General features: G+C 45.2%; 2 protein-coding genes across 6 annotated transcripts in view; one reads left to right on the top strand and one right to left on the bottom strand.

The window, feature by feature from the left end:
- RBM25 (RNA binding motif protein 25) overlaps positions 1 to 3,907 on the bottom strand; it is a 46,263-nt gene extending 42,356 nt beyond the window's left edge. For 2 of the 3 annotated variants that reach the window (XM_090033280.1, XM_090033282.1), the window contains exon 1: positions 3,771 to 3,907. The gene's annotated coding sequence lies outside the window, so the exon portion shown is untranslated. The remainder of the gene's footprint in view (positions 1 to 3,770) is intronic. The other variant, XM_090033281.1, reaches the window with a different exon arrangement.
- The window catches only part of ZFYVE1 (zinc finger FYVE-type containing 1), a 43,267-nt gene continuing 20,266 nt past the window's right edge, over positions 3,844 to 26,844 (top strand). The window contains exons 1-3 of one of the 3 annotated variants that reach the window (XM_090033285.1): positions 3,844 to 3,969; positions 11,428 to 11,530; positions 14,933 to 15,829. In XM_090033285.1, the coding sequence (XP_089889411.1) occupies positions 15,332 to 15,829 (498 nt within the window). In that variant the 5' untranslated portion in view covers positions 3,844 to 3,969; positions 11,428 to 11,530; positions 14,933 to 15,331. Of the gene's footprint in view, positions 3,970 to 4,054; positions 4,217 to 11,427; positions 11,531 to 13,794; positions 14,178 to 14,932; positions 15,830 to 26,844 lie in introns of those variants that run through there. The other 2 variants (XM_090033284.1, XM_090033283.1) reach the window with 2 other exon arrangements.

The raw sequence follows: 26,844 nt of genomic DNA, 5'->3' as shown, positions 1-26,844 counted from the left end.
GTGCTGGCTCCTACCCTGGGGGTCTTTAAGAGGAAGCTGGATGAACATCTTGCTGGGGTCATTTGACCCCAGTACTCTTTCCTGCCATGGCAGGAGGTCAGATTTGATGATCCATGGCCACCTATAAGCTTATCAGGGATGTTCATCAGGATCTGGGGGAACAACTGTTCACCAGAGCACCCCAAGGGATGACAAGATTGAACAGTCACAAGCTCCACTGGGACCAGTTCAGGCTGGGCATAAGGAAGAAATTCTTTACTGAACGAGCCACCAAGGTTTGGAACAGACTGCCACCCGAGGCAGTTCAAGCACCCACTTTGAATGCCTTCAAAACACATTTGGATGCTTATCTTGCTGGGATCCTATGATCCCTGCTGACTTCCTGCCCCTGGGGCAGGAGGCTGGACTCGATGATCCTCCAGGGTCCCTTTCAGCCCAAATGTCTATGAAATCTGCTCAGGTCCCTTCCGACCCTACCAACTATGAAACTATAACCTACATATGTAGTTTAATGTTACAATATATTTCTGAATTATTAAAGACAACCCCCATACCTTTGCTGTCCACGGCTTCTAAAAGTAGAAGTAAAATAAAATAAAAGAAATTCTAGTTTGTTTCACCATTAGTGTACAATATTGCCAGCCATCTAAAAAACAAAAAAGGATGTTAGTTTCCTTCTGTTACTACTAAGGAAAGTTCTGCAAAAGGGGAACAAGTAGTAGTAAGTTTCCCTGTTCTTTCAGGAGTTAAAAGGGTGATGCTGCTTCATACTCAAATATCCATAAACCAGAAGCAAATGTATTGAGAGCTTCATCTTATGTTGCATTTTTACATTAAAATTTGGTAGGTTTAGTATTCTGGGTCTGGTATATTTTTCAAGCTGTGGTCCTAGAGTTAGGAGGGGTGAACTTCAGATTACACCAAAGCATTAACAGAGTGCACAGTAAGTAACTGAATGGCTGAAGTCTATTTTCATGACTTAGAAAAAACCTGGAAGTATATATAACAGCTTACTTTTTAAATACTACTTTATACGAAGTCAAAGGTAACTTTGAACAGTGCATCAGAAGCAGCACTCAAGGGACTCATCTTGTATAAAATTTATCAATGATCACAACTTAGCACCTGGAAGACAGGCATCTGCAACACGGACACCATCACAGAGTGCAGAACCATTCCACAACACAATATGGAACCTGTACTACGCTCACTTTATGAAGCATGGCCACAGGGCCATAGTTCTGACAAGCTAGTAGAATCTGAGAAGCCAGCACTACTGCTGCCATGCTATTAGTACGGTATGGCTAAAGAAGCCAACTACAAGTACTCTTAGCTTAGCTTTGAGCAAGTAAATATTTTAATTAAGATGTGAGGAATCCACAATCTACTTGTTCTGTCTAGTCTCTCAAGTAAAAATCAATTATAACTAATGAAGTCAAGGCCATTTTTCTTAATTTTGCCAACTGAACTATATGCCAGAAGCTGCCATCTTGGTGAAAATAACCATTTGCCACTAATAGCCTTATATTAAACATGGTGTTCTCTTTATTCAAGCCAATGTAAACTATGTCAGTATATTAGCAATCCTATAGTTAAGCTGCTCTAGCTTTTCTGCCAACACAAGTTTGATTTTAACACACATCTTCAGCAAGATCCCTTTGACTATTAATATATGTATGATTAAACTACATCAAGATATACATTACTGGAAAATGAGGTAAATTGACAGTTTTTGCAATAAGGGAATTCTACATCTAATTCACTTTTGCTAAACATCTGTTGTTTTTTTAATCAAACCACCTCAAAAATAGTTTTTGTCCAAGATTTTTAAATATGGTGCATATAGGGACCCTGACAAAATCTGTGCGTGCTTATTCTAACATAACTACTTTTAGGACAGCTATTTTCCTATTGACTGGATGTTTTGCCAAATGTCTGAAAGATTTTATTTACCACATCTGTAGAACTGGTCTGAAAAGGCTTGTAAACTACGTAAAAACTTAGTAAAAGAGGCGTTATACCTGCATCAAATTTTATTTCAACACTGTTACCTTGTTTCAGTGACACTTCATTCTTTCTACAGTGTCTACAGCAAGTTTTTGACACTCTAAAATAGCTTCTTAATACTAGAGAAATTCCCATATATGAATACTGCACCATTACAGCACTGATCTTCAATGCCTTGTTTTAAACATCACTGAACAGTGAAGATTATTTACCATTTTTAGGCTGCCCTCAAACATCTTGCATTTTTCATCTTCGCCTATAATCAAAGGCTGCAAAACTGGATGATCCAGACAAGAAAGTTATTCAGATAACCACTATTTCAGACTTCAATGCATGCAAGGCTGAAGTCTAAATTAGACCAGAATAATCTTAATCACAGATTTTCAGCCATTTGGCATGAGACTCTTACGCTTTGTGTAAGACAAATAATAGAAGAGCAGATAACATTTTACAGAAATCCCTCTCTTCCTTCAATCCCGCAGCCCTTTTCTTCTATAAAGCCAAATTATAATTTCCATGGGGCAAGCAACCCCCATGGATCTCTTCTTCACAGAGATCTATACTATCCATGTCTGAATCTGCCGATAAACTACATTGGGCAGCAGTTCCAAATGTGATAGTCACATACAAATAGCAATAAAAGCATTCCATGTACAAATCCAGTAATTTAAATTAGAATAAATTTTTCTAAATCTCACATGCACCCAACCTGATTAAATTGTGTAGCGGCCAGAATACAGTGAGAATGGATTGCCACAAACCGAGTCTGCAACTCAAACTTATTTTCTGCACACACACTCAGAGGATTTCACTGCAACGTGCTAACAAAACAGCACCAACTTTACTCTTCTCAAAACCCACCTCTCCATAGTCCTCAGATATCAGTACCAACTATGTTTAATTTAGGCCCTGATCCTGCACCTTGTGCCCCCAGTCAGCCACTATGCCCATGCAAGGCACTACTGAAGTCCATCAGGTGCTCTCGCACACCCCAGTTCTGAAAACACTTGGGAGCTTTCGCCCTCCCCGAAACGTAGCTGCGTCTCACGCGCCTGGATCTACAGCATCCATGTGGACAAATGCTCTCCTCTCCCTGGAACTCTCTTGGGAAAGAGCATGGAAACGCAGCTGACTCGGGCAAAGCCACCCAGGGAAGGCTGGCCACTGTGGAAACGCAAGAGATCAATTCAGTCCCTTGCTCTCCACCCCGGACTGGGCCTGAAATTCTAGAACAGATGGCTCCACACTTCCTCAGAGAAAGCCCAAACGTACCACCTGTGACAGCCCCCCCATCCTTAAAACCAGGGTGCAGGGAAGCTGCCTGTCCCCTCCTCCCAGTTTGTCTAGACTGGGAGAGTGGCATTTAAGTCCAGTTTGTGAAGACAACTCTGGTGGGGAGGGATGAGGGGGAGGGGGAAGCGGGAAGCGACAACCTGGGACCAGTCACCCCCACCTCGGGGGAGGGGGGCGCTTCCAATGGGTTACACGCGCCCAACCAACACGTTTTGAACGTGACCGTCGGGGCTGAGGCGCCCCCGCCAGCGCCAGGCGGCTGCAAGGCAGGTCCCCTCGCCTGGCCCAGCTTCCCCCAGAGCCCGTGGGGCGCTCACATGTGTTCGCTACCGCGCGTTAGGCCGGGCCGGCCCCGCCTCTCTGCCCCGAGGGGACGGGCCGTGGGGGGAGGGGAGCGACCATCGCGGCCCTGCCGCCGCTTGCAGGCGGCCGCGGATGGCGGCGGCTTGGCCCCGCCGCCAGGCACTCACCCTCCTTCCTTCGCCGCCTCAGCCGCGGATCGGGGGGGAGGGGCGCGGGGGCGCCGCCTCAGCCGCGTTGGGAGGCCTCCGCGCCTCTGCAGGCCGCAAACACACCGCCCGGAGCCGCCGCCGCGCTGAGCTGCGGGGTCATGTGAGCCAGCCCTTCCGCCACCGGCCCGGCCTGCACCGCGCTGCTCGGATCATAGAGGTGGGCGGGGCAGAACGTCCGCGCAGTGCGCGCACAGAGCCTGAGCAGCCTCACCATAGAGTGCTGCTGGCTAGAAGGGTGCCGAGGCCCGCCGCCGCCATCTTTGGTGGGGGCAGGCGAGGCGAGGATGGTGACCCTTCCCCAAGGGCCGCCATCTTGAGGTCAAGAGAATGTCCAGGTTCGGGCTCGGGCTTCCAGCTGCGCCGAGGGCGGGGCGCGGGAGCCCCGCGTGCGTCTGCTCCAAATGGTGAGCTCCGGCCCCCCGCGCCCGCCCGGGTTCCCGCGCACGGGCCTCGTTCAGGCTGGAGCCAGGCGCCGGTGTGTGTGCGTGTCCCTGCAAACCTAGGCTCAGCCCCTGGCTTCAGGGCAGGCCTCGTACTAGACACGCACCCCCCATAAAGGGTACCTCTGTAATAGGTATCGGATGACCGTGGTCTGGGGAGCCCTTCCTTGACCTATCCCCTCCACAAAACGACACATCACTTTGCCCTCCAGAAAACACTTGCTCACTTACTCAGCTGTTGTAGTTACCACAAGAATTAGGATGCTGTGGATAGAACAAAAAGAAGGGGCTGTAAAGAGGGAGGAGGTAGAGACTGCCTAGTGGACCCCTGGGCAGTCTGAGTAGTGTGTTTCATGAAATCACTCCACTCGTGTCCAGTGTCCAGAAAGCATCAGATGATATTGTGTATGGATTTTTCATGCCCGTGCAGTAAGACTGCTGAGTACTTAGGTCACAGAACTAGGATCTGCTGGGGGCCAGCCTCCTTTCCCTCTACCCCATCTTCAGTGGCAAGGGTAGCAATATTCACAGAGAGCAGGAGTATGGTGTAAGGCCTATTATGAAGACAGAATGGTGTCCTATCCAAAATTGTCATTGTTTGAAGAAAAGAGCACTGCAGACTTTTTTTAAACTATATTTTGTTACTCCTGTCATGCTGGAGAAAACGACTACATGATCAATGGCAGTCACAATCATAGAAAATGATGGTTGGAAGGGACCTCTGGAGGTCATCTAGTCCAGTGGTTCCCAACCTTTTTTTTACTGCAGACTGGCACGGGAGTGGGAATCCAGGGCTGCCTTGCTGCCCAGCACGTGACTGCCAGCAGCAGAAGCTGCTCATCCAAGCAGATAGATAGGGGTCCACACAGGAGGTTCATGCCACGACCTGGCAGCCAACCCTTTGCAGCTTGGTACTGGGCCACAGCCTGGTGGTTGGGAACCTCTAATCTAGTACAACCCCGAAGCAGGACCATTCCCAACAAGATCATTCCAGCCAGGGCTTTGTTGACCTGGGTGTTTAAAAACCTTCAAGGATAGAGATTCCTCCACCTCTCTAGGTAACCCATTCCAGTGCTTCACCAACCTTCTACTTAAGAACCTTTTCCTAACATCCAACCTAAACCTCCCTTGCTGCCATTGAGACCATTGCTCCTTGTTCTGTCATCTGTCACCACTGAGAACAGTTTGGCTCAGTGATTCTCAACATATTTGCCATAGTGAGCCACACTTGCAGCTCTTAATGTGTTATGTGGGCTGTACCCACACAACTTACTTTCTGTGTATCCATTTTAAAAATGTTTTAACGTGATGTCACATGGGCCACAGCAGTGTGCTGATTGGGCCGGAGGTTGAGAACCACTGGTCTAGCTCTATCCTCTGGAACCATTCTTCAGATACTTAAAGCCTGCTATCAAATCTTTTCTTAGTCTTCTCTTTTGCAGACTAAGTAAGTCCAGTTTCCTCAGTCTGTCCTCATTATTATGTGCCCTAGCCCCTTAACCATTTTTGTTGCCCTTCACTGGACTCTCTCCAACTGGTCCATATTCTCTCTGTAGTAGGGGGCCCAAAACTGGACAAAGTACTCCAGACATGTCTTCACCAGCACAGAAGAGAGGGGAATAATTACTTCCCTTGACCTGCTCCAACCCTGCAACTAATTAAGCCCAGTATACCATTAGCCTTCTCTGTAACAAGGGTGCACAGTTTCCTGCACAGAGAGCTTATTGGTATTTGGCAACCCTGCCTTGCAGAAACCAACAAAACATTCCAATTTCTTTCCTTAGCCCCTGCTGACAAAGTTGACAATTGTAGCAGAGGCTCTGAAGACTCAGCAACTACTGCTAGACATAGTCCACACATTTCACACATGCTACTAAACAGTCAGTAGATCAATAGAAACAGTAATCCTATCTGGCATGTTGCCTTACCAGATGGCACTGGCACTGGATGGCACTGGCATTAGCATAACATTTATGGAGGTTTTTTAAAATAAAAGATAATGCCCAACTTACAAGCAGCATTTCTTCACTATAGGCTGCCATCTTAAATAGCATAATAAAATGTCTAGCTTTTTTCCATACAGCATGTACAATTTTTGCCTTCGCTTAGCCAATGAAAAATGTAACAGCTACTGCTGTTGATCTTGTAGATATTGTATAAATGCTAATTTATCCACCCAGTAATATAGGTAACTATTATTCTAATTTCACAGAAAAGAAAATAAGCAGGAACATGTGGATTAAGAAACTCAGAAATGTACTGTTTCCATCTTGTGTTCTCATCACACCATGCTATTTTTGAGGCTGCTATCTATCTGAAAAAGAAAGTTAAATTCACGAGGTGTTCCTCATAAAATTCTTATTCATAACTTTTTCTACTTTGAACCTTAGTTAGTAATCAAATGTATTTTGGATTACCACCATCTTTGAACATAAATAGCCATTTACCAATCTTTGATCATAGAGGCATTAGCATCTTGCTCCTATACCTAAACATGACTCCCTGCTCTACAATCCCAAGCCTGCTTTGTTAAAAAGAAACTACATTACAAGTTGTCCATCCAAAGAGTGCAGCAATAACATCTCCTTTTCAGATCAACTCCCTTCTTACATTTCCAATTTGTAAATATTCTGACCCCATACTTACTAGCTACAAATGCTATTTACTCATACTCACATTTCAAGTCTGGAAACAGCAATCAGAGGGCAGATTGCTCTGTAAGTCTTTCTTACTTTGTTTATTTACAAGCTATTCCCTTCAAACATAAGTGTACACCTAAGTTTTCAAGGGAGAAAACAAAATGTGCAGGAAACCCCACCTCATCTTGGAAGAGGTTTTACTTTCTCCAAAGACAAGACTTTAACAGAGAGGGGTTTGAGAAGGTGTGTGGGACAGACTTTAAAGCTATAGAGCCTAGGACAGTGGTTCTCAACCAGAATGCTGCAGCACCATGGAATGCCTTGAGATCTTTTTAAGGGTGCTGTGGGGTGCCACACAGTATTAGCATTGTATGTGCAGGCATAATTCACAAGATAAGCCCAGAGATTTCAAATAGGAATTCATGGTGTTAAAATATTCTGACCTGCTGTAGTCTTCTGAGTTCTTTGCAACAGAAGTATTGGTCTATTATTTTTCTGTAGTCAAAAAAGATGTGTGAAGTAAGAGGGTGGCTTGAGTCTAATGAGAAGTGTCATGAGTCTATAAAGGCTGAGAGCCACTGGCCTAGGAGATACAGAAAGAGAAGAACATGTTAAGCCTTGTAGATCCTGTAAACTTCACAGTAGAGGTTCCCCCCACCCCCAGCACCGCAGCTCACTCAGCAAGTTCATCTAGAGTGTGGGCAGCGGAGTCCCCCAGGGCTCAGTCCTTGGGCTGGTGCTGTTCAACATCTTCGTTAGCGACCTGGACAAGGGTGCGGAGAGCACCCTGTTCGAGTTCGCTGATGACACCAAGCTGTGGGGGAAAGTGAATACACCGGCAGGCAGGAACCGCATCCAGGCAGACCTGGATAGGTTAGAGAAGTGGGCAAATCTGAACAGGATCCGGTTCAACAAGGACAAGTGCAGGGTGCTGCACCTGGGGAGAGGGAACCAGCATTATGGTTATAGGTTAGGGGCTGAGCCTCTCGGCAGCATAGAGGCAGAGAGGAATCTTGGAGTCAGGATTGACTCCAGGATGAATATGAGTTGCCAGTGCGACGAAGCAATAGGCAGAGCCAACTGCATCCTGTCATGCAACAACAGGGGCATCACTAACAGGTCCAGACAGGTCTTACTCCCCCTCTATGCAGCGCTGGTAAGGCCGCAGCTGGAGTACTGTGTCCAGTTCTGGGTGCCGCACTTCAAGAGGGACATTGAGAACCTGGAGAGGGTCCAGAGGAGGGCCACTCGTATGGTTGAGGGCCTCCGGGGCCAGCCCTATGAGGAGAGGCTGAGGGACCTGAGGGACCTGAATCTCTTCAGTCTCCGCAAGAGGAGACTGAAGGGGGATCTTGTGTCTGCCTACAACCTTATCAGGGGCCACCAGCAGGGACTCGGGGAAAGTCTGTTCACCAGGGCCCCCCTTGGAGTCACCAGGAACAATGGCCACAAGCTGAGGGAGGATAGGTTTAGGTTAGATATCAGGAAGAACTACTTCACGGTAAGGGTGGCCAGAGCCTGGAATAGGCTTCCCAGAGAGGTGGTGCTCTCACCTTCCCTGGAGATCTTCAAGAGGAGACTGGATAGGCACCTGGCTGGGGTCTTATGACTCCTGCCACCCCCAGTTCTCCTTCCTGCCCATGGCAGGGGGTCGGACTTGATGGTCTGTCTAGGTCCCTTCCGACTCATTGATTCTATGAGTCTATTCTACATCATTGGACAGCAGAAACCTGAGGGAAAGTTGGGAGTTAGGATTACTTAAAGCTTATCCTCAGAGTCCCAAATGGTCTGAATGAGAGAAGGGTCTTGTGGAAAAAGTAGTGTGTGACCATATAAAGGCAGTGTAATCATGCACACACACACAAAAGCCAAAGCAATCTAAATGATCTAATATCCTAACTCTTGAGATGTTCCTCATTACAAAATATAGTCATGAATATGTATGAGAACTATTTATTTTCAAATTAATTACTGTTCTAAAACATACAATGGTTCAAACATTAAATATGAACTGAAAACCTTCTTAAGTCCACATTGCAAATATGCTCTGTTCAATGGACCTCTATTTTGCACATTCTGCCTGCTCTAGCTGAAATCAGTTGGAGTTCTGCACGAAAAAACAAGTGCAGATTATTACTCCCAGTTGTTTAACAAGAGCATATTAGCAATCAGAGGAAGGGATATTTAGATCTGAAAACAGGAATGCATACATTAAAAAAAATTACAAAGATTATAACAAGAAAATTAACAGATAAGGCGTTTAACTCACTATAGTCTTCATTTATACACATTATGAAAACAATTCAGGAGCAGCCTAAATAACACTTCATCACCATATTCCATGTGGGGGACCTATATTCCCTTGCCCCTTACGTCTGCAGCAGATGAGAGCAAGGCAGAAGCAAAGCTCTCAGACTTGAAGTAAAAGCATTTCTAACTGCTACTAATGCAAACCTCACTTTTCCATTTGGCAGATACAAGAACAGAAGATGTCTTCAATCTTGGCCATGACAGCAGAACACAGCTTAGACTGAATACAGAGACAATATACATACCTATTATTGAAGGACTAGTACTGTGTCTGAATTTTAGGGGCAGGAGAGAACACCATAATTTTAAAGCAGAAGTCAGGAACCTTTTCAGGTTATGGGCCAGAATGACTCTGCTCAGGTCAGAGGTGAATAGGCAGCAGACAGGTGCATGCTAGGACCCAGTCGCTTTGCCACTGCTTCTCCAAGTGACAGCACATAGGAAGCACTCGCCCCTGAAGGCCCCTGCCACCAAATGCTGCTGGTGCCCCAGACCTGTAGGCCAGAACAAATGGCTCTGCAGAATGTAGGTTGCCAATCCCTGGTTTATAGCACATACGAGGCTCACCCAAATGAGGCAACTTGAAAGTCAGAAAACAATAAATAATTGAGCGATGAAAAACAAGTAGCACAAATAGCAATGTTCTTGATTCTATTATTTATAGTCACAAATATGAGACTTCAAAATTACTTTCATAATATATATTACAGAAATAAATAAACTAACTTTACTTTGTGTAGCCATCATGTCTACCTTTTGTGCTCCCCTTTCCATTGTCATCAGTCTCTCTGATAGGCCTAATTAAGGGACCAGTTCTGCAATGCTTGGACATGGTGCTTCATATGAAGAGTATTTTCACTGCAATAAATGAGATTCCAGCAGGGCAAACACTGAAGACATTATAAGGATCTGCTGGATCAAATGCTTGAATTACGATTCTCAATTGCAGGAACTTTGATTATATTTATAAAGTATGCACAAATGGAAAAAATAAATGTATTTTTCTTTTAAATTATTTTCAGTCTAAGGTGGAATTAAGAAAATTGACATTAAAAGTTTTAAACAGGTTTTTAAATACAGTATGTGATAGCAGGTTTTATCTGTATATTTTTTTCAACAGTATATTCAATTTGACATCTACTATGCAGATCAGCTTATTTCTGACAGGAACTATCTAATCAGGACAAGTGAAAGAACAATTACCAGACAGGAACAGGATAGATGTCTAAAGACCCTGCTCATTCAAGAATGTTTGGATTCTGAAAACAAATGTAGGATGGTGGAATAGGGACAATATATGAACTGTGATGAGGGGAATGAGGAGAAAGCAGCAGAACAAGAGCAAGTAGACAAAGGAAATAACATTTCTGTAGTAATTTTATACTCTTGTATGGGGACTTTTACTATTTCAGGAGAGAGATATGTAAGAGAAAAGGTACAAATGGTATTGTCTATAAGATAGATGGTATGAACAGAAAATAAATCAAGAAGAGTACTTGAAAAGTTTGCCATTATATAAACAAAATACTAAGCATCACACCTCATCAAATCAGAGAATGAGGATGAAAAGAGGAGGACTTTTTAGGTGTGAAGTCTGACAACCACAAGGTCAACTACTGTCAATACGTACAGCAACAATTTTTTTCCAGGTACACCAGCACCCAAAACATGGGAAACGTAACTACAAAGTGGCCATCACATAACAATCAGTATCTAGACACTTAGGGCCAGATTCACAAAGCAGTTTGGTGCCTAAATCCCTTTGAGTGAGTATCTGAGCCTTAGTCCCTGATCCTGCAACACTGGAGTTAGGAACTCAGGAACACAGCAGAGGTATCAAAAGTAATGAATAGTATAAAAATGATAAATTAGGCTGCCTCCTTTACTGTTAGAAATATAATATGGGACTAGATGAGGTCATTGGTTTTCTCTGATATAAACATTCCTTAGTTTCCTATTAATAATTGTGTGATAGTGTAAGGTTTCTTTTCACCCCAATGTGGTATAGGCACAGTTTAACATTCCTTTATCAACATTTTCCAGTTTCTATTTTGAAGACATTACACTTAGAAAAGAAAGTCTCCTTTCATAATCTTCAGTAAATTTGATTCACAAACCCTATAAACTACCAAATACACAGACAATGGACTGGAAACATGTTATTGTAAGAGACTGAAATAGAATAAGTAAGAGCATTTCATTACTGTGCTACACTTCTTGTCACAGATCGTCATCTATGAACAGCAGAAGGGAAAGGAGAAAACACATTTCACATGCAAAGACCCTGCAAATATGCAACAAATGTGGAACTCATCTGCAGTATATACAGGTATTGAAATATACTTTAATTTTGTAGCATAAACAAAACATGGGACCTAACATGCTTGAACAATGCCCCTGAATTGTGAAGCCTTGGCCACAGCCAAACAATTTTTAAGATTCAGAAGCCCTGTTAAGGTCTCTGATGTGTTGTAATGAGGTCTTCTAATACAGTTCCACTGGCAGTGTGGATAGTCTCATAGTTCTGTTAGATATAACTAAGGCCTACCCAGTTATTTACTTTGGAATCCTCTGGAAAAGGTCTGTGCAAAACCATGCTAAGGATGCCAAATGACAAAGCCATTGAGATGCAGCAGGCTTTTTAAAGATGCTGATGCTAAAACCTTTGTGAACCCAGTTCTGGTTACTACTGTTACCTATTTTGATCCAGGTGGCAGGCTAAAATTTAGGGTCTTGTGGATTATACCAGTTAAGAAGAGAAACTGGTAATGGAATCAGATAACTTGGGTGTAATTTTGTTTCTTTTACATGAATGTGCAATGGCCTGTTTTCTTGAATCTGGATGGTAGTTTTCCTACTCTCAGAAGCAGGCCTTTTTTCCAACATCGCACACCAAGTTCTGGTTCAGGCCAGGTCAAGCTCCCCTCTCAATATCGGAGTTGTCCTAACTTTTTCACTTATGTTCTCTTCCCCACCAACATATTGCAAATATCTTCGTGCAAAGAAGAGAGAAACAGCTGTGTTCTGGATTTGGGGACTGCAGTAGTGTAACTAAGGCAAGGTGATTGGGGCAACAGCTTCAAGCACCAACTTGGGAGGAGGGGAGATAGAAACATGATATCTGTTGCCATAGCCAGGCAGCTGCACTGGCAGCACCAACAGCCACAGGTTGCCACCTGAGTACCCAGCTGCCCTGTTATGCCTCTCAGGAGACTGCTATTATTTTAGTTATCTGCTTCCACTGAATAAACCTCTAATAATGAGGGAAGGGGCCAGTTATTAAGAATAGCAGCCTCTGTCTTCAGTAGTCACTTTAACCTAGGAGCAATTGCTGACTCAGAGAACATGGTGTTCAATACAGCTGAGATAGGACAGAAGATCCACATATTACCAGGATCTCAATGTATGGATGCAGTGATGGAAATGGATGGATAACATATCTTCTCTTTCAGGCTTGGAAATGAGAGAGCCAAACCAGCCATGCGTCTCCTTCACCTCTGGACCTAGTGCCAGAGTGAGGCATCTGAACTGCCTGGATTCCTGCTTGCTCAGGCCTTGCTGCCAGGCAGGAGGATCAGGCTTGCAAGTTCCTGAGTTAGATGAGGTTGTCCAAGGCATCACACACCCTAACACCCAGCTTGTGCCCAAGAAGATCAAGTGTTTGGGCCTCTTGTGGGCTAAGATTAAGTGGGGGCATCTGACCCCAAGATGTCTGGGCTTGGGCCTGTGCGTAGGATGACTGCCAATGGATTTGGGAGTATCTGAAGTCCCAGGATGAGAGCCTGGGACAGAGGATGCCCACAGGCTGTAGTGCCAGACATGGTGTTTAGAGTGATTGAGTTCTGTCCATGAACGCCATGTGCCCCCAGAGGCTGGGGGGTGGGGCATGGCGAGCTCCTGCAAGTGGTGGGAGCTGTGGTGCCATTGGCAGCTGCGGGTGGTGAGCACTGACCAGCAGTCAGTGACCATCCGCAGATGCCACCAGCAGCATTGGTGGTGGCCAGTGGCGATTGCAGACTGCCCACAGATACTGCTGATGCTGTTGGCAGCAAGGGGGGGTGGTGAGCAGCAACTGCCTGCACCTTTTCGCAAGGGGTGCACTGCCATGCCCAGGTACCAATGGTTCTACCTGCTCGATTCATATGGTTTTTGGGTTGACTGAGTTCTGCTCAATCGATGTGATTTGGAACTGGTTTGACCTGGAACACAAAATAGTTAATAAAAAAGAATGGCCCTGGGTAGACCACTGTGAAGGGAAAAGCCTGTGGCCCGGGGGCCCAGCTGGCCAGCAGGGGAAAGCACCCCGGCTCCAGGGCAGTGCAAAGCCCACACACAGCCTTCCCCAGGCTGAGTGTGGAGGGGGGCCAACAACCACCGGAGTCTGGGAGGTGGGGGAAGGGACCGGAGCCAAATCTGCCAGCAACACACCCCATCTGTGAGGAGTTGTCTACGAGTCCCCGCTGCCCGCCTGCCCAGAGCAACCAGAGAGATCCCCGACCCCGGCAGGAGCCACCGGGGAACTACAAGTCCCAGACACCCCGGCCGGCCCAGCCCCGGCTCCGGTGCACGCCGGGAGCTGCAGTCCGGCCGCCACCTGCAGTCACGGGGCCGGGCTCGGCGGCACTACCGCTCCCGACATGCCCGAGCGCACCCCTTCCTGCCCCCGCTGCAAGAAAAGCGGCCTGGGGTGCCCCGATCAGCTGATCAGCACTGACAACAAGGGGAGTCGGGGAGCGCAGCTCAGGCTGGCAGCTCCCGGGGCGTCCAGCCTGCACCGCCCCTGCCCCGGGACACCAGCCCCGGCCCCTGGGGCCCTGAGCGCCGGCGGGAGGGGGAGGTGCCTGCCGGTCGTAAACAATAGCTGGGTGCCAGGATCGCCCCGGGGGCTGCCGAGCGACCGGCAGGGCCGCCCCGGGGTGCGGCGTGGCTCCCCCCGTGCTTAAAAGGACAAAGTCGGGGAATCCTTCTGGTGCCAGGTAGGTGAGCAGAGGGAGCAGGGCCCAACCGCCAGCTGATCCGCCTGCCCTTTGCTAAGGCCAGGCCTGTTGACAACCAAGTGACTAAGTTGGGGGTGGGGTGTATTTCCCCTCCGGATGCACTAGGGAAGGAGCCTCAAGTGCAGGCTGTGGGTACGGAGGCTATTTCAAATCCAGCAGTTCCTTGGAGCTCCCCCCCGACAAGACAACCTGGTGTTTTGGTTGGGTTCAAGGAAGCTGAGGGACCTAAGCAAAATGTAAACAGCTGGCTGGCTTTGCATGATGTTACATGGCACACACACTGCTTGGGCTCCCTATGTGAGCTGACCCACGAGCGTGTTTGAGACAAAGGCCCGTTGTTGTGCAGTGTGTTTGTCTCAAAGGCCTCACTTTGGTAAGACTGTGTGCGTATCTGCCTCTGAGGGGATCTGTCTATCCAGCGTCAGGCTGGATGTGACAATGATTTGCACTTTTGTGTGTAGCTGCTTTGGGGTGAATGTGCATGGAGAATTGGGGGGGGGGGGAACAAACCACAACAGATCAGGGAAGTCCCCGAGAGAACTCTGAACTCTGGAGGAGGAGCTTAGCTGTGGTTTGAAAGCAGAGAATCTTCTAGTATTGATACAATCCTGTGTGTCTGTCCGTGTCTCCTCCCCCCAGGTACTCTGGCATTTCTAGTGTCTCACTTTTTCTGAAGATTGTATGCTGCTAATGAAATTCATCCTTTTTTTTTTTTCTTTCTTTCTCTGCTCTAGGTCTTCCAAGAAAATATTTGAACTAGTCTACTGACATACACCAGAATGATTTCTTTATATCACTGAAACAACAGCTTCTAGTTAATCAGGGAATACAAGTGGGTCAGCAGTTTGGTCACTATGTGAAGCAAGCTACATTTTTTAAGTTTGTTTTGAAGAGAGAACACTGTTTGCACTTTACAGATCGTGAAAAGTTTTGCGGCTGAGACGCTCAGTATGCATGTTGGTACATATTTTTGCAGGAGTGGCCATTGAACTTTTAAAGAAATTAAGGATTCGTAGACTTTTTGCAGTATTGACTGAGTTCTGCAGAGACACTAACTTTTACAATTGAGAACTGAACATCTATATACATTTTGATTAAAACGTCAGATAAACACTTTTAAAAAAAATCTGAAGATGAGTGCCCATACACAAACAGCAGAGAAAGGACAGAACACTGCACTTATGTGCCAGGAAAGCTACGTTTGTAGCGGGACTGATGAAGCAATCTTTGAGTGTGATGAATGTGGGAGCCTACAATGCCAGCGCTGTGAAGAGGAACTGCATAAGCAGGAAAGGCTACGAAACCATGAACGGACCCGTATAAAACCTGGTCATGTCCCTTACTGTGACTCCTGCAAGGGTGCCAATGGGAATATAATGCACAACAGTGCAACAAGCTCAAGGCAAAGGGCAGCAGTGAGGTGCCAGATGTGCAAAATAAACCTCTGTGTGGAATGTCAGAAGAGGACCCATGCTGGAGGAAACAAAAGAAAACACCCAATTACAATATACAATGTTAGCAAACCCCAAGAACAGGATGAAGAGGAAGGGATGGATGAGGAGACCAAGAGGAGGAAAATGGCAGAGAAGGTTGTAAGTTTCCTCTTGGTGGATGAAACGGAGGAGATTCAGGTAAAGACTGTCAGGGCTTTTTGACTGGACAAGTCTAGTTTGTGTGCTAATTGCACTTGGTAGTCTGTTAGACTAAGGAATTCCTCAAGCAGGGGAATTCTCTGGCATTATTAGATTGTGAATGTGCCCATCCAGCAAGTAACCCTCCTTGTGAAGTAGTTTAAAATGCTACGTTGCTAAGACCATTGTGTAGTGCATAGCTAGAATCTTTTCTGGGAGCGCCTTTGTATCAATAGGCAGAGCTGGTGAAGGGGCTGGCTGGACTGAGGGATAATGCTTCAAGATAAGAGCTGTCAGCTGACTACCCATTCCTGAATAAAACCCAACTAACATGGGAGATAGTACCATGATAGGAGGATTATGGTAAAAATTGCAATGCTTTATAAGAAAATATAGAGTGGAATTGCCATTCCAGCCCTGGATTCCGTGTTTACGTGTTTAAGGTATGGTTATGAGCTCAAGTGTGTATGGGTTGGGTTGGTTTTTTGGTTGGTTGGCTATTTTTTAAGTGGGCTCTGACTGAATAAAACTGAGGTGAATGGGATGACTTTGGGGAGTGTGCCATTTATTTGGGATATGCTTGACAGTTATGACCACAAAATCACTTTTCAGCTCAGAATGACCCATAAGGAGAAAGTGATAAAATTCTATCTCTGACCTCCAGAAACAGGTTATAAAGCTAGCCTACTTTTGTAGGCTGTTATCCTTATTGTCTAATGGGGATGAAAAGAGGTGGTGTAACTTGCCAAAGTCTCACAAAGCAGGTGAGTGATGGAAGTAGAAATTCAACCCAGTCTTTTGGCTCCTGCTCTAGTCCCCAATCCACTTGATCACATACACAAGTCATAGGATGGAAACGTGAAGTCACTTGGTGATTTGATACTCAGGACAACTAGTTAGATATTCATAACTGCACATGGCAGCATCAGCATTGTGATCTTTGTCTTTCATTGGTTGGTTGATCATTCACATGCCATCATCCTGATGTTTGATGCAGGATCTTAACTAATTGAATTCTAACTTAAAGTTGAATAGTTATGAGACAGCTATGTTTAGTTTGTTACTTCCCTCTGGACTGTTAATGCATCCTGAGCCCAGCTCAAGGCTTACAAATTGCCTGTGGTCAAAGGTGACCTCCAAAAAACCTTCAGATATCAGTGGCAGTCCTCAGTTGCTCTATTCTGCAAGACTTTTTTTTCCCCAGCATCCTATCTGTGGCGATTAGGCTGATTGCAATGTACCTGCACTGAAAGCAGCTCACAAATTTGAGACTAGCATGAATTTGCATATGTGAATTGATGACATCTTTACTAGGTGAATATTTAGCTGCCTGTTGAAAACAAGTGCTATAGTGTACTATTACTATATAAGGTTAATTTAGTTGAGGGGGTGCCTCCATTTGTTACATTGTGTAGCAGCTGGGAGAAGCAGGATTGGAAAGGCTCTCTGATGCAACATCTGAAGTGTGTTGCCTTCATGTAATGTCCCAACCTGAAATACTCCTCTCCTTGTTGCAGAATATAGGCTTAACATCCTGCACACCCAGATTGCAACCCTGTTTCCATTTTTGTGTTGTTCTGCTTCCTGGTTGTTAGAACTTAGCAGAGACCTTTTTTGTTAGTAAGCCCAGAGCCCTGAAAGAGCTGTCATATGAATAGCTGTCTACACATCTTCCTTTTTTCTGGTCTCGGTAGTCCTGAAGATCCAGTTGCTGTAAGAGAACCAAATCGAGCCTTTCCTCCTGTATGCATCATCAGCAAGGTGACTGAAAAATCTTTTATTTTAGAGAAGAAAAAAAGAGCCACTGGATTTTCATGCTGCAGGTGCTTTTTTGGGGTGGTGTCACATAGAAATAAAATTATGAGTTACAGTTGTCTTTTCTTCTGATTAGTTTTATTCTATAATCAAAGTTGCTTTTCTGAACTTTGAAGTATAGCAATTAGAACAGCAACTCATCCCAAAAAGTGGGATGGATGAATTTTTGATCAGTGTAAGTGGTGGATTTGCCCGTTCCAGAATTGCACGAAGACTGCTGTAAAACTAGAGGTGGCCACAGTGTTGCGGCATGTCTGCCAACTGATGCTTATTTAAAGACTTACTGATTTTACACAAGTTTCCTTCAACAAACTTGATGTTATGAAGACGTTTTCTTGTCTAGTCTTTCTGGGCAAAGACAGCTGTGTTAAGAGTGCAAGGGAAACATGATGATTTAAATTTCCATTTTGGAGCCTTGAGCTAGGAATTTTCTTTTAGGTTCAGGTAAGCATCTCCAACCTAGTCACTCCTGTGACCACAGGAATATTGAAAATCAACCTTCTCTATTTATAATTCCCTTGGGCTTGTCTGAATTCCATTTACTGACAAGCCAGGAAAAGCCATATTTTAAACCACTTGTAAAACAAATACTTGCCTTTTATATGATTTAAACAAATTTACCCATGTCAAATACAGATTCTTTGGTGGCACTCATCACTATAGTGCCCATTAACTGATCCTTGCTGCACAAGTGGGAGTTAATTATTGGTACATTTTAGGAAACTAACCAAAGGGTTAAGATGAAAATCAGAACCCCTCTCCTAACTGACTGACTGTCCAGGTACTTCACTATAAAACAATGCCTCCTCCCTCCAGAAGAAATGCGCTCCGTAACCACTAAACTGACACCATTCAGGGTAGGACCTCAGCACCTGCCTTCCTGGGGCCATAGCCCCTAGCTGCTTGAGTACCTCCCATAGTACTCTCACAGCATATTTTATGCTTCTTTTTTTGTCATCTGTAACTCTGTGGCTCTCAGCTCTTTCTGCATCACCACATCTATGCTCATGCTCCACTCTCCCTACACTTTCTGTTACTGGTTCTTGAAGTGATCTATGTCCCTCTGTCTGACATGGTGTCCACAGCCGTCCTCTTTTGCAGGGAGGCCTCTTTCTTGCTGCCCTCCAGATGCTTGGGGGACATGCTGGACTTCTCACTCTCTAACTTGTAGAGCTCTTCAAAATATCCATTTTTTTTTTTTCTCCCCCTCCATGTTCCTGTTGTTTACCATTCATTTTCTTTCCAGTCAGCCTCCCTCATCAATTTTGGATTCTCCCTCTCTCAATCCTCAGTAATGTTTAGCTTCCATATTGATGGCGCAAAAGACCCTTTAGGCGCCTGTTTCCTTTTTCCTTGCCATCACTTTTTTGAATTTTACAGGTGCTAGTTGAACTGTTCCACTCACTGTAAGAGTAATCTACCTAATTTTGCCTTCACCAAACACTGCTTATCTCATCTTTGTTTTCTCTGCTGAATTCCTGCTCCCTGACACACACCACTCTCCAGAAACTGTCACTTGGCCTTCCAGGACCACCAGTCCACCCACTTTTGTGATTTCCTCTCTTCTTTTGGCCATCTCTTCTTTCCTCTCTCCTATGACATGGTTATTGATTCTCTTCATACTTCTCTGCACCTGACTTTTATTCCTTGCTCCATCACAAGGTTTGTTCTGCCAGCCCACAGCCCTGGCCTTTTCCCAACATGCTCCTGCTCTCATGCTGTCAAATATCTCTAGCAGAAACCCTAAAGCCAGGCTTATATTAGTCCAACTTAATTTTCTTCTTGTTCAGATCTACGTGTAGACCTGTTTAGCTAGGAACTTCTCCAACATAAACAAGAGTGGGAATGGGAGTGGAAGGCAACTTTTAATTCAAGTTTTCAAGCCCAGTTGCCTGCTGTTGATGGCACTGCATCAATTTAACCCCTATGAATCTCATGCCCCAGCCATCTTTGACACTGTTCTCTCCTTTTGCCTTAACTTCTGTCTTTACATAGGCTCTCATCAATTTCTTCCAAGAGAAAACTGATGAAATATGATATGACCTTCACCTTCCCCTCCTACAATACCTTCTCCTGTCACAGATGCAGAAATTCTTCACTTGCTGTCTCCTGCTCTGATTTCCTTCACACCCACTTATCTCCAGCTCTTTCACCTTACTAAACAAACCAGGTTTGGTCTTTTCCATCTTGGGAAGCTCATTTCTGGCTCCCCACACATGAGCAACCACCAACCTGTGCCATATCTTCTCTAAGGTCTTTGAATGCATTGTATACAACTGTTGCCTGGAGTTCTCCTCTTCCTCATTCCATCCTGGACCATCTTTTAAATTCAGTTTGTTCCCTACACTAAACTGAAACTGTTCTTGTTAAAAGCAATGATGCCTCTTCCTAGCTAAATTTCACAACTTACTAAATTTCTCTACCATATCCTACATGAGTACCTTATCTTTACTTTTAAGATCCATTAAGTCCTATCTCTGCTCTTCCTATGTAAGGCTCTCATAGATTTTCTGACACTCAATTAAAATGAAATCCATCAAATCAAGACACATCTGTGGTATACAGAGAAGCTTTTTACACCTTTATTTTTACTCAAATTTAAGGTGAATGCTGTTTCTTTGAAGACCCATTTCATTTTTAAAGTGCCTATTATATTCAAAGGAATAGGGTAATTTAGTTATTTTCCTTCAAAATTCCTTGCTGTGATGCTTACAGAAAAGTGAGCTGTGGTTAGGGTGGCTGTTGTGCTGAGACTACCCCAGTTATAACTCTGAATTAATCTCTCATCTCTCTTTCTTTCACTCACAAATTGTCAGTCCCTGCCCCAAAGAGCGGTCTTGTTTTGTGTACATACAGAAACTACTGTATTGGGGACCTGATTCATAAAACCTCTTGGGTTCTACTGAAATACTATTACTAAAGTAGGTGGTCTAAGCATTTTAACCCTTTCTCATAACTTTGGTTTAATAATCATGGGAAATAGGCTTACTGAGTTCTTTTGTTTGTTTATTTATATTACCTAATGGCTGAACTCAGTCCTCCAGTATAGCCCCACCAATAGCATGCACTTGAAGTAGAGAAAGCAACTTCCCAAATCCCAACCAGTTATATGGTCAGTTATGTCATTAGTCCTCCGTGCATGGTATGAACTGTCTGATTTTTTTTGGTCATGAAGCAGCTGTCAGAAGACACTTGGACCTCCTGTGCGAGTCAAATTTGGCAAAAAAACAAAAAGAAAGCTTCTCTGCAGATAGCCTTACCAGATGAAGAAACCTCTTTGTAGCTGGAGTTACTGTATGTAACTACTAAGATTCTGACTTCTAATTTTTAAAGATAAAGGAGGGCCCACCTATATTGGGTTTCAGCTGACACCCCCACAGCCAGCAGCCTCTTTCCTTGCCAGTAGATACATTCCTGCCCTCTGGTGATGCGTGCAGCTCCAGATCTCAAGTCCATGCCTGGGACTTTCCCAAGAGAAGAGTAGAGATCTATTTTTCAGAAGTATGAACAAATTTAATTCTTACTAAGCATTAAGCAGGATACATGTACTGCTCAATGAAAAGGCTCCCAATAGTTTGGATGTTACTGATGTGCATGCTGAATGGCAAAGAACCCACAGTACTCTAGTTGACACAAACAGCTCATTATAGACCTTGTAGGTCATTTTATACAGCCGTGACATACCTTTGTCCTGATAGCAGAATAACCCATGGTCCCTCCACCTGCACTTCTACATGCAGTCTAGGGTGGAAAGCCCTCTTTAAGGAGTGTGGCTTAGGTACTTCACTTGCACACATTCCCTTAATAGCTTTGCTGAAAATACTGTGGATTTCCTTTAGCAAGTGTCAGCCTGAGTAAGGCCAGAGTCTCTAGAGATGAAAGAATGGAGAGGCATAGAACACATTTTCCTAGTGAAGAATTCCTTAGAAATCAGACCAAGTATGCTTCTTTGCTTGAAGAAGATTGCATCCTCTCCAAGATTTATTATTTGCCTTTAAGTCTGTAACAGCTTCCCTCTATCTGATGAGAGAATATTTTGATGTAGGCCAGTGGTTCCCACCCTAGACTTAGGCCACCTCTTAATATATGAGCTCTTAGCTTTCACTTGTTTCTTGATTGTGTAAGAAATTATAGTGCAATTCTTCTGCAAAGAATCTGGAAAGGCCACAACAGGTCATAATGTGTTTGACACTATGGATTTCTACTTGAAATCTCCGGGTTTATCTTGTGAATCATGTGTAGGTGTTTGTATACCCAGTTTTACACAGCACCCTGAGGCATCCTTTAAAAGGATCTCAAGGCACCTCAGGATGCTGGGCACGCTACTTTGAGAATCACTGATATAGGCTGACAGAAGAGACACCATCATCTGGATGTTTCTCAGGGCTTGAATTACTTTTGACTTGGTGGGGGGGGAGTCTGCAAAAAAAAAAAAAAAAAAAGTATTGGGCTGCCCATCACAATGCCCTAATAAAATTGGAGGACCCCCATTTGATTTTTTGTTTTTGTTTCAAATCTTACAGAGGGACTCTAGTCTCTTATGGGGGAGCTCAGCCCTCCTTTCCCCCTAGCTCCCCCATAATTCAAAACCTGACTTTAGCCCGTTTTCTTGCAGCCTCTGTGTGCCACAGTGGGCTTCTTGGCTACAAATTTTTTCAAAATGAAAGAGATGTGGCACAGACCAAGATTTCACAACTATTACAGATGTTCCCAAGCTGTTACTTGATGGGTCTGAACCTGGTGTTACCATGTCCCTCATCCACTACTCTACCTCACTTGCTTTCTGCCCCCTTCTCCCCGCTTCTGCTTTATGGAGCTTTTGTTTCTTATCTGAGTTTATTTCTCAGCCACTGAATTTGCCAGTTCCTTATTTCTCTTATCCCAAAACCCTTCTTTTTATTTTCTTTTTTCCTCCACTTATTATGATAGTTCTTGTCTTTTGTTCTCCCATTGCAAATAGTAACAAGTGAAACTAGGTAATGAGTGTAGTTCGTTCATTTATTAAGCAGCCCTGCTATCCTCGCCCAATGGACGGGTCTGTTTGCATTTTGGAGAACACTGGTTTCTTTTCTTAGACTTGAGAGAGAGAGAGAGGGGCCATCCACAACTTTGCAAAATACACAACCAATCCTGTGGCTTCCACACTGGCTCCTAGCTGATCTGAAAAATCCTGGGGTCTGTGTGTCTGTCACCTCACTTCTCCACCTTCTTGTCTATAGTGAATGTGCAGGATCCCTCTCTTTTCTTGTTGCTGCTACCCTCCACAGGCAGCTGCTCTCATTTCTGCCCTCTGTCTCAACTAAGCAGTGCTGTAGAGGTGGATGAATGGGAAGGATGCAGCTGAGAAGTGAGCGGTAGGTCATTTAGCAGTTGCCTGTTTCTCTTAAGCTTTGAAAACTATGTTGGAGATTACCTAAATTTAAGATTATGGGGAAATTTCCCTGTTGCCTTTCTGTATTTATCAATTGGGGGAGGGGACGGGGGTGTCTCTTGATTTCTTAGTGCTACCATTACAGGTAGTAAATAAGCACAGTGAGAGAAGAGAACCAAATAGAGAGAGAGGATCACTGTGGTTCCTGACCACTTCTGTTCTGCTGGTCTTTCTAACCACTGCACTTCCAGTTAGAGCCGTGTACAGAGGCATCTTGCAGTACTTCATTTCCGGTGTCACTAGCAAGTAGCATTAGTAGTCGTACAAACCCAGAACTACTATTCCCCCTCCTGCCTGAATCTTCCTTCCTTTTGGGGGATAGTATTGAGAAAGAGGCTTCCTGAAGCAACCCATTGGGTTGGCTGGAACAGCTTGCACATCTGAGCTATGGCTTTAGGTTTTCTGCAGATTCAGGCAGATATGACCCCATCACACATGCTCTCTCACTGGTCTTCACAATTAGCTAGTTTGATTTTTTTTTTAATTGTTTTTTTTTTATTGCAAGTTTCAAATATGATGCAATAACTGGATTCTAGGAGTCTGAGTCCTAGGAACAGACCTGTAGTGTCTTTGCCTTTAATGTAGGCCTGGATGGAAGCCTGACTTTTTGTCAGATTTAAAACTGAAACAGCCAAAGCATTAGAAGTAGTGTTGTGGGGAACCAAGGTACTCTGGGAGATATGGATGTGTGTTGGCTTTTTCCATTGCCAGCTCTGTTGCTAATCCTTTTTGAGAGTCACTGTTTAAAACTGGCTGACCACTGTATTTCAAAAGCTCAGCACTTTTGGAGGAGATGCCTGAGACTATACAATAAAGCTTCCAACAAAGTTTAATTTGACATTCCCTCCCCCAGTTCTAACTTTAAGTTGAAGGAGCTATTGCTCTGAGTTTTTTTTCTAGTTTTTTAAAAACTGGATTTTAGAAGCATACTGATGTAATCATATTGTAAGAGTTTAAAAAATGAGTATTATAACTTTCATTAGGAAAAAGTTTGTAATTCTTTTTTTTTTCTCATCATTTTTTTTTTAGGAACAGGCATACCTGAACATAACCCCCAAAGTGGTGGGGGAGACTGGATAATGTCAGACCTGTAGCTTGCAAGTTGGTATCTCGTGCAGGAAAGTGCATGAGAAGTGGGTTCAAACCCTTTCTCAGCAAGGGAAACCTACTTGGGTCTCCTGCTTCATGGTTAAGTGCTGTAATAGCTGAGTGATCAGGATAAAATGGGGCTGTCCAACTTCAAAGAAGCTGGGTCCCTCCCAACTGCACAAGCCATACAGACTCCATGGGCCTCTGCTAGTTATGATGACTCGCAACTTGGGGCGGGGGCAAGAAGCAGAAGCTGGAGGAGGAGCCCAGAGACCCCAGCAGTGGCAGAAGATGAAGTGGGAGGAGTGGTGGCTGGGCAGGAGCCTGCAGGCTGCAAGTTAGTCCTTTGGCCCATAGGCTGCCATTTGAACAGCCCTAGCTACAGCACGGGGAGCTCCTCCTCTGGCTTAGTAGAATTTGAAAACCTATGTTTGCCCAGGAGCTGCGTTCCTGCCCAGAAGCCATGCAGCCTACCGCCCATGTTTAGTAGCCGTGTGGACATAACTCTGCAGCTGGAGAAGGAGGATCAAGTGTGCTCAAGTGCCACAAAAAGTGGCTATGTAGCTAGGTATCTGCCATTTGGGTGTGTAAAGTAAAATGGGTTTCTGCCCTCAGTACATTGGAAAGGGGTAAGATGGTTCAGTGTTTAAAGTGGCCAGCCTGTTGGGAACTCTAGAAGAGCTGTACACATTCATATCCCTTAAACACCTGGGCCCAGCTAGGCCCTGGTCCAGCTCCGGAGTTTGTAGGAGTTGAATTAGACAAAGATAAAGTGTTGTTCTATTGGCGGGCGTGCTGCATAGAGCTGACCTGGCGTAGCTCTTTGTAGTCCTTTGCTTCTACCAGCATTCAACAAGGACATGTGCCAAGTCCTGAGCTTGAGACCAGAATAATTGCATGCAATTATTCTGACTGGGGAGTGACTGGTTAGGCTGCAGTACTGCAGAGGAAAGACCTAGAGTTACAGTGGACCATAAGCTGAATATGAGTCAATAGCATGCTCTTGTTGGGGGTGCGGGAGAAGAAGCAGCCAGTGGCATACTAGGTTGTATTAAGTGTGGCAGGGTGTCCTTCCAGGGGTGGCTATGAAGCCCCTGGAGTTCCTGCAGCCCTCGCTGTCTGGGCGATCGCCCACCCTTTCAGTCTCCTGCCATGTCTTGATATGAGGGAGGCTGCCCCAGGACTTTCCAAATTGCTCTCAAATGACCATCAAGTGCCAGTGGTCCCTGCTTTCTGGGCTAATTGCATGACTCCATTCTTCTTCTATACCATGCCCCATGCCTTGCAGATGGCATCCTTATTTGGTGTTGATTTCCACTTGGCCCCTCCTCCGGGGGTCTTGGATCCTCTTTGGTCCCATACACTCAATCTCTCAATAGATTCCTGGGCAGTTTCTGGTTTCGTATGCTCAACTCTTTAATTTGGGCTCTGGACCCCTCTCTGGATCCATAGGAACATCCTCTTCTCCTTAGTTCATCCCCAGACTTGCAGACTGCTTAAGGTGTTACCCTTCATGTTGACCTCCTGGAGCTGCAGCCATCCTGATGAGCTGGTGGTATTCTCTCAGCAAACCCCAGATCTTACTGCCAGTTTCTGCCAGGGCCTGGGCTTATACCTGCTCTAAGCCCAGCCTTCCTCCTGAGTCAAGTGACTCCCTCTTCCTGGCCTAACCCGACCTGCAAACTCCCTGGGTCAGCTGACACTTGAGTGCCTGCCACCTAGAGCCTTGCCACAAACAGCAGTGGCGCATGTACAGTAAGGAAGGAGATCCTCCTACATTGTTTGACATGAGTAAGGCCTTATCTGGAGTCCAGTTTTGAGCCCTGCGGTTCAGGGAAGATACGGACATATTGAACAGTATCCGGTGGAGAGCAACAAAAATGATTAGGGGTCTGGGTAGCCAGACTTATGAGGAAAGGCTGAAAAAGCTAAGATTGTTTAGTCTGGAGAAGAGAAGACTGAGAGGGATATTATAACAGTTTCCGAATGCTTGAGGAAAAGGTAATTGTACAATGGATGGAGATGGATTATTCTCTGTAGCTGCAGGGAATGAAACTAGGGACAGTCGTCTCAAATTGCAGCAGGAGAAATTTAAGATGGAAGTTAGGAGGAACCTTCTCATGCCAGGAGGTGGTTAAGCATTGGAACAGGTCTCCCGGAGAAGTTGTGGAGTTTTTAAGAGCAGGTTTGACAAACGCTTGCCTGAGATGGGATGGTATAAATCAGTGGTGCTCAAGCTTTTGGCCCCACAGGCTGATGCTGTCCCTCCCTGCCCTGCACACCAGGAATGGGTCATGGGGGCCTAGCATTACCCAATCCAGTGCGCAGGGCCTGGAGTTCTCCATAGGTCGGTGAGGAGCCCTGCAGGCCAGATGACAGTACTGTGATAATTATCATTGCTGAGGCCATGGGCAACTGGTGTCTCCTGAGTCTGGGGGGGTCCCTCAGCAGCTGACTGCTGAGCCAGCGACGAAACTGGACTTCCAGTTTTGCGGCTGGCGCTTCGGGGGGGTACATGGCCGATCTCAGGGTGCATGTGCATCCTGTGCGCATCACCGATGGATGGGGCTGTCCCATTCAAATGTAGGGTCAGCAATAGAGAAATAAAATCAGGGCCTGAAGCTGGTCAGGGCTTCACTTTGCATTAGTAGATGTGGAACTGGCAAGCAGCTTTGGGGGG

This window comes from Crocodylus siamensis, chromosome 2, assembly GCF_052110815.1.
Source record: "Crocodylus siamensis isolate JL-2025a chromosome 2, ASM5211081v1, whole genome shotgun sequence".
Classification (NCBI taxonomy): Eukaryota; Metazoa; Chordata; order Crocodylia; family Crocodylidae; genus Crocodylus; species Crocodylus siamensis.
The sequence above is the reverse complement of the archived record's forward strand: the minus strand, read 5'-3'. Positions and strand labels throughout refer to the sequence as shown.